Source organism: Borostomias antarcticus (assembly GCF_949987555.1).
Source record: "Borostomias antarcticus genome assembly, contig: scaffold_868, whole genome shotgun sequence".
Lineage (NCBI taxonomy): Eukaryota > Metazoa > Chordata > Actinopteri > Stomiiformes > Stomiidae > Borostomias > Borostomias antarcticus.
Window position 1 is genome coordinate 5,001 of NW_028176041.1, and position 7,500 is coordinate 12,500.

Consider the following 7,500-nt stretch of genomic DNA (forward strand, 5'->3'; position numbering starts at 1 on the left):
TATGTGTGGAACCTTTGGGTGGTTGACCTGTATGTGTGGAACCTTTGGGTGGTTGACCTGTATGTGTGGAACCTTTGGGTGGTTGACCTGTATGTTTGGAAACTTTGGGTGGCTGAGCTGTAGGTGTGGAACCGTTGGGTGACTGACCTGTATGTGTGGAACCTTTCAACCTAACCCTAACCCACTCAAGTCAAATTAGCCTGCAATATGAAGACGAACAAAATCATGGAGAAATTGCACAATGAATCCCCAGACATAACTTTCTTGTCTCCACAGCAACAGATAATGTCACCACAGATGATGTCACCGCAGCAACAGATGATGTCACCGCAGCAACAGATGATGTCACCGCAGCAACAGATGATGTCACCGCAGCAACAGATGATGGCACCGCAGCAACAGATGATGTCACCACATATGATGGCACCGCAGCAACAGATGATGTCACCGCAGCAACAGATGATGGCACCGCAGCAACAGATGATGTCACCACATATGATGGCACCGCAAGAACAGATGTCACCACGTGTGATGTCACCACAGATTATGGCACCACAGATTATGTCACCACAGGAACAAATTATGTCACAACAAATGATGCCACCGCAGATTATATCCCCACAGGAGCAAATGATGTCACAACAGATGATGTCACCACAGGAACAAATGATGTCACAACAGATGATGTCACAACAGGAACAAATGATGTCACAACAGATGATGGCACCACAGGAACAAATGATGTCACAACAGATGATGTCACCACAGGAACAGATGATGTCACAACATATGATGGCACCACAGGAACAAATGATGTTACCACAGATGATGTCACCACAGGAACAGATGATGTCACAACAGATGATGTCACCACAGGAACAAATGATGCTACCACAGATGATGTCACCACAGGAACAAATGATGTCACAACAGATGATGTCACCACAGGAACAAATGATGTTACCACAGATGATGTCACCACAGGAACAAATGATGTCACAACAGATGATGTCACAACAGGAACAAATGATGTCACAACAGATGATGTCACCACAGGAACAAATGATGTCACAACAGATGATGTCACCACATGAACAGATGATGTCACAACAGATGATGTCACCACAGGAACAAATGATGGTACCACAGATGATGTCACCACACATGATGTCACCAGAAGAACAGATGATATCACAGCAAAGGATGTCACCACACATGATGTCTCCACAGGTAATTTTGTTATAATGTAGTATTGTGTATTTGATTTGTAAGTTTACCAAAACACATTTGTTAATGTCCTTGTCTTCAGAGCCACAGATCATGTCAACACAGGTATTTGTAGTTCTTATTTAGAACATTGGTGTTCAAATAGTAACTATGTGTCACCAACGTAACATCATTGTCTTCACAGCAACAGATGATGCCGATGGCTCCCACGTCGGCGCACCTGATCCAGCAGGCTGGATCTCCCATGATGCCTCGGGCTGTCCACATGCCCCCCTCCCCTGCCCTCTCCCGACGCTCCATGATAATGTCGTCCCCCCAGATGCAGCGGCGGCCCTCCCCCCATGCCTCCCCCCTGCCCTCCCGGCAGAGGCCCCCCTCGCTCCCCACCCCCCGCCGCTTCTCTCCCCCTGCCTCCCCCATGGCCTCCCCTCAGCGTGTTCATCCCCAGAGCTCCCCCTCCATGGGCAGAGCCTCCTTCCCTCTCACCCCCAGGATGGTCAGACGCTCTCCCCCTGCCTCCCCCATGGCCTCCCCTCAGCGTGTTCATCCCCAGAGCACCCCCTCCATGGGCAGAGCCTCCTTCCCTCTCACCCCCAGGATGGTCAGACGCTCTCCCCCTGCCTCCCCCATGGCCATAAGGAGGCCCAGCCCCTCTGGCTCCCCCATGGCCTCCATGAGGAGGCCCAGCCCCCCTGCCTCCCCCACCCGCAGCCCCTTAGGAGGTAGGAGGATGGCCTCCCCCTCCCCTCGCCGTGCCTCCCCCCCTCCCTCCCCTCAGCTCAGTATGAGACCCAGAGACTCTTTCACCTTCCCCCCCCAGCACTTCTCCCCCTCCCCCTCCCCCTCCCCCTCTAGGAGAAGTTTCTCCCCCGGGGGGCCCCGCCCGACCTCCCCCACCCTCTCCCGACGCTCCACCCGCCTCCTGCGTGACCCCGGCGGCACCCCCATGCCCCAGTCCCGGCTAGGGGGAGGGGTTAACGTTCCCATGGGAGCGGTGCGCCCCTCCCCTATGGGTCTCCGGGGGCGACCGGTGCCCCCGCCCACCCAGAATGTCCACCCCTTCAGAACCAGTCTCCGTAGCAACCGCTCCTCCGTCCTCACCATCGACTCCCACCCCATCTCCCCCTTCGCCTCCCCCCTGCCGAGGCCACGGGTCCAGCACCACCGCTCCTCCCCCCAGATGTCCCAGCGTCCCGTAGGGGTGAGGGAGGGCCGGCCCCCCCCCCGCCCCATGGCTAGAGGGCGCCCCCTCTCCAGACACCCCTCCCCCCAACTCTCCCTCAAACGCATGCCCCCTCCCTCCCCCCACCTCACCCATCGCCCTTCCTCCCCTCACCCCTCCCTAGCCCCTGGCTCCCCCCTCCTCCCCCGCGTCCCACCATCATACGCCCCTGATCCTTACGCTGACCCCTACACTGGCCAGGGATTCGACCAATCAGATCAGTTCATCCCCTCCTCCCCAATGCTCTCCGGCGCCATGCAGAACCAGATGATTCGCTCAGCCTCGTTTGGCTCCTCCCCCCTGGGCCGGCCTGGCTCCCCCTACCAAGACCTCCCCCTCCAACCCTCATCCCCCATGTTGTCAGGGGCGATGGGTCACCATGAGCGTCTCAGAGGAGCGTCCTACGTCACGCCGTTGCAGCACCCCATGTCGCCGTACGCAACGCAACCATCATCCCCCATGTTGTCGGGGGCGATGGGTCACCATGAGCGTCTCAGAGGAGCATCCTACGTCACGCCGTTGCAGCACCCCATGTCGCCGTACGCAACGCAACCATCATCCCCCATGTTGTCGGGGGCGATGGGTCACCATGAGCGTCTCAGAGGAGCGTCCTACGTCACGCCGTTGCAGCACCCCATGTCGCCGTACGCAACGCAACCATCATCCCCCATGTTGTCGGGGGCGATGGGTCACCATGAGCGTCTCAGAGGAGCGTCCTACGTCACGCCGTTGCAGCACCCCATGTCGCCGTACGCAACGCAACCATCATCCCCCATGTTGTCGGGGGCAATGCAGCATCAGAGGGCTCTGAGTGGCATGGCCAGCTACCAGTCTACGCTACAGAGGCAAGGCTCGCCATATGGGCCGATTGCCACGCAGTATGGCCATGTCTCGGAACCTGGCCCCTCCCCACTGCTGCACGACGCCATGCGTAGCCGTGACATGAGTGGCGTCAGGAACATCCCCGGTGGCTTCCCCCTCCAGAACCCGTACACCCCGGCCACCAGCTACCCACCTCAGCTACACGCCGCCATGCAGAACCCCCAGATGCGCCAGGCATCCTTCCAGAGCCCGTCCCTGCAGATGCGCCGCTCGCCCTATGCCCCGTCGTCCCCGATGCTGGGCAGTGCCCTGCAGGGCTCTCCGCTGATGGGGGCGTCCTACCGGCTGCCGGGCGCAACCCTGGCGAACCCGTATGCACCGACCAGCCCCATGCTGTCAGGCGCCATGCAGAACCCTTACCTCAGGGGCGCCTCCTACACCCTTCCAGACGGCTCCATGATCAGGGTCAGTACACACACACACACACACACACACACACACACACACACACAAACTTTTTACCCTACTTTCTCCCTCCCCTCCCCAGGACCCACGTTTGCCCCAGACTCCGAACCTCTCCAGAGCCCTCAACAACCCGGACATGAGGAGTGCCGCCTACACCCTCCCAGAAGGCACCATCACTGACCCCCGCAAGGTAACTAACCTGACCCTAACCCACCAACCCCTGACCCCTCATGCTGCCTAACCCCTCATGCTGACAACCCACCATGAGCACTGACCTCCCACCCCTGACCGCTGACTGAGGAAAATAACTTTCTAGATGCTAATTGTGATCCTTGATACTTTTCAGTCTGGTTTTTGACCTTATCATAGCACAGTGTTGGTCAAGATTGTCAACAACCTCAGAATCAACGCTGAAAAAGCTCTCTCTCTCTCTGAGAAGCCATGCAAGCGAATGACAGAGCCCAGAGATGTAGTGTAGAGGGAAAACAGGAGAGGACCCAGGACAGACCCTTGTGGAACCCCTGTAGTCAGACTACGCGGTTCCGACATCGACCCTCTCCATGTCACCTGGTAGGAGCGGCCCGTCAGGTAGGATGCAAACAGGGAGTGTGCACAGTCAGCGACGCCTTTCTCCTCGAGGGTGGAGAGGAGGATATGGTGGTCTACCGTATCAAATGCTGCTGACAGGTCTAGGAGTATCAGGACAGAAGAGAGAGAGTTCGCTCTCGCAGCATGGAGTGACTCCATCACTGCAAGGAGGGCGGTCTCTGTTGAGTGGCCAGCCTTGAACCCGGACTGATGGGGATCTAGGAGGTCGTTCTGGTGGAGGTACTTGGCGGTGGAGTGGCTTTGTACGGGCAGGAGGAGACTTATGCACTCGGCTCCTCTTTTCACCCTCAGTGAGGAGGGCTAGCCAGCGGCGGTAGCGGAAAGCAGAGTAGCAAGCAGAAGCGGCATGCAGCATGCACTAACTACAGGCACTACTACCCCAGATCTACTGCACTACGCATCACACAACCCTGCACAGTAATGCACACACATCTTGTATGAACATGCGCTATATAAATAAACTTGACTTTGACTTTGAGTAACCCTCTTCTGTCCTTCCTGGCAGCCCATCTCGCCTAACCTGGCAGCTGCCCTGGCCAACCCGGCCCTACATGGGGCCACCTTTACTCTACCTGACGGAACCATCCTCGTGGACCCCAACAAGGCCAAATCCCCTAGCCTGGCAGCTGCCCTGTCCAACCCCTACCTGAAGACGGCGTCCTACACCTTGCCTGATGGGACCATCATCATCGACCCCCACAAACCTGCCTCTCCCAACCTTGCAGCTGCCCTGGCCAACCCAGCCCTAAAGGAGGCCACCTACACTCTGCCGGACGGAACCGTCATTGTGGACCCCAACAAGCCCAAGTCCCCCAACTTAGCTGCCGCCCTGTCCAACCCCTACCTGAAGACAGTGTCCTACACCCTTCCTGACGGGACCATCATCATAGACCCTCGCAAACCTGTCTCTCCCAACCTGTCGGCGGCTCTCGCCAACCCAGCCCTAAAGGAGGCCACCTACACTCTGCCGGACGGGACCCTCATGGTTGACCCTAGAAAGGCCAAGTCCCCCAACTTAGCGGCCGCCCTGTCCAACCCCTACCTGAAGGCAGTGTCCTACACCCTGCCTGACGGTGGCATCATCATAGACCCCCGCAAACCTGTCTCTCCCAACCTGTCGGCTGCCCTCCAGGTAACACACACACACTCAAACATACCCCTCCACACACACACACACACACACACAAATACACATACAAACACACATATACACAACAGGACTCCCACCCAGTCAATGTTCCACACTGTCTCTCTCCTCCTCACCAGAACCCAGCCATGAGGAACGCCTCCTACACGCTAGGCAGTACAGATATCATAGACCCCAGCAAGCCCATCTCTCCCAACCTGTTGGCCGCCCTGGCCAACCCAGCCCTACAGGGAGTCACCTACACTCTGCCGGACGGGACAGTCGTGGTGGACCCCAACAAGCCCAAGACCCCCAGCCTGGCCGCCGCCCTGGCCAACCCTTACCTGAGGAAGGCGTCCTACACCTTGCCTGACGGGACCATCATCATAGACCCTCGCAAAAATGTCTCTCCCAGCCTAGCAGCCGCCCTGGCTAACCCCGCCCTACGGGAGGCCACCTACACTCTGCCGGATGGAACTATTGTGGTTGATCCCTACAAACCCAAGACCCCCAACTTGACGCTCGCCCTGTCCAATCCCTACCTGAGGGCGGTGTCCTACACCCTTCCTGACGGGGGCATCATCATAGACCCCCGCAAACCCATCACTCCTAACCTGGCCTTGGTAAGGAGGCTGAGACACTAATTGTGTGTGTGTGTGTTTGATATTAATTCTGATCTGTTATGTATGAGTTCTGTTCTCCCCTGGTGTGTGTGTGTGTGTGGCTTCCAGGCTCTCCAGAATGAGGACATGAGGGGCGCGACGTACCGGCTAACAGATGGCACCCTGGTCATTCCGGGCCAGAAGCCCAGCCTCGCTGGGGCACTGCGGGGCAACCGGGACATCCGGACGGCCAGATACCACCTGGGCGAGGACTCCGTCCTCAGAGGCGCCCCCAGGCCCATCCAGCCAAGCCTCGGCAGCGCCATGCTCAACCAGGACCTGCGCTCTGCCAGATACCGCCTCCCGGAAAACTCCCTGATCTCAGGCATCCCCCAGCCAATGGCGCCTGATCTCCATGATGCCCTTGAGAACATGGTATGTGTGTATGTATGTATGTATGTATGTATGTATGTATGTATGTATGTATGTATGTATGTATGTATGTATGTATGTATGTGTGTATGTATGTATGTATGTATGTATGTATGTATGTATGTGTATGCATGTATGTATGTATGTATGTATGTATGTATGTATGTATGTATGTATGTATGTATGTATGTATGTATGTATCTATGTATGTATGCATGCATGTATGTATGTATGTATGTATGTATGTATGTATGTATGTATGTATGTATGTATGTATGTATGTATATTTGTGTATGTATTTATACACATGTATATCTGCATGTATGTATGTACGTATACATGTATGTGTATGTATGTAAAGTGTGTATGTATGTATGTGTGTATGTATTCCTGTATGTGTATGTGTATACACAAGTATCTGTGCATGTCTGTGTGTATGTATTTAATATCATTATTTAAAATAATTATTCTAAATACTTTCTTGTGGGAACAAGGAATCCTGTGTCTCAGCCAAATCAACCAATCTCTTCCTCACACACACGCAGGACATGATGTCAGCTAGATACCATCTGCCAGACGATTCGATCCTAACTCGTCAGTTCCGTTACCCCTACCTGGGCGACGCCATCCAGAACCAGCAGCTCCGCTACGCCTCCTACCGGCCGCCCAGGGAGTTGCAGTCCCAGGAAGGACACGTCGCCCCCTACGGGCCGCGCGCCGGACACTGGGCCAGCCAGGCACGGCCAGGGGGGGGCTGGGAGGGGGACAACGTCTGGGCCTCGGAGAGGGTTCTACCCCATGGAACGGTCCAGAACCTGTCCAAGTGGTCCATGTACCGCGAGGAGGGCGGGATGGAGGGATACACCCCCCCCCCCCCAGGCCAGCAGGAGCCCAGGCTGAAGCCTGACTGGGCGCCTGTGAGAGGGGAGTCTACAGGGAGTTGGTTTGACAAGGTGATGCACACACACACACACACACTCTCTCTCTCTCTCAAA

General features: G+C 56.2%; 1 protein-coding gene across 1 annotated transcript in view; it reads left to right on the plus strand.

Moving 5' to 3' along the window:
• Positions 1–7,500, plus strand: part of LOC311328904 (uncharacterized protein) — a gene marked incomplete at both ends in the record, with an annotated part of 12,018 nt that overhangs the window by 2,727 nt on the left and 1,791 nt on the right. The window contains 10 exon segments of the mRNA XM_084462802.1: positions 277–501; positions 718–1,140; positions 1,412–1,828; positions 2,006–2,422; positions 2,651–3,736; positions 3,837–3,926; positions 4,851–5,477; positions 5,612–6,094; positions 6,203–6,508; positions 7,051–7,422. Of these exon segments, the coding sequence (XP_084318928.1) occupies positions 277–501; positions 718–1,140; positions 1,412–1,828; positions 2,006–2,422; positions 2,651–3,736; positions 3,837–3,926; positions 4,851–5,477; positions 5,612–6,094; positions 6,203–6,508; positions 7,051–7,422 (4,446 nt within the window).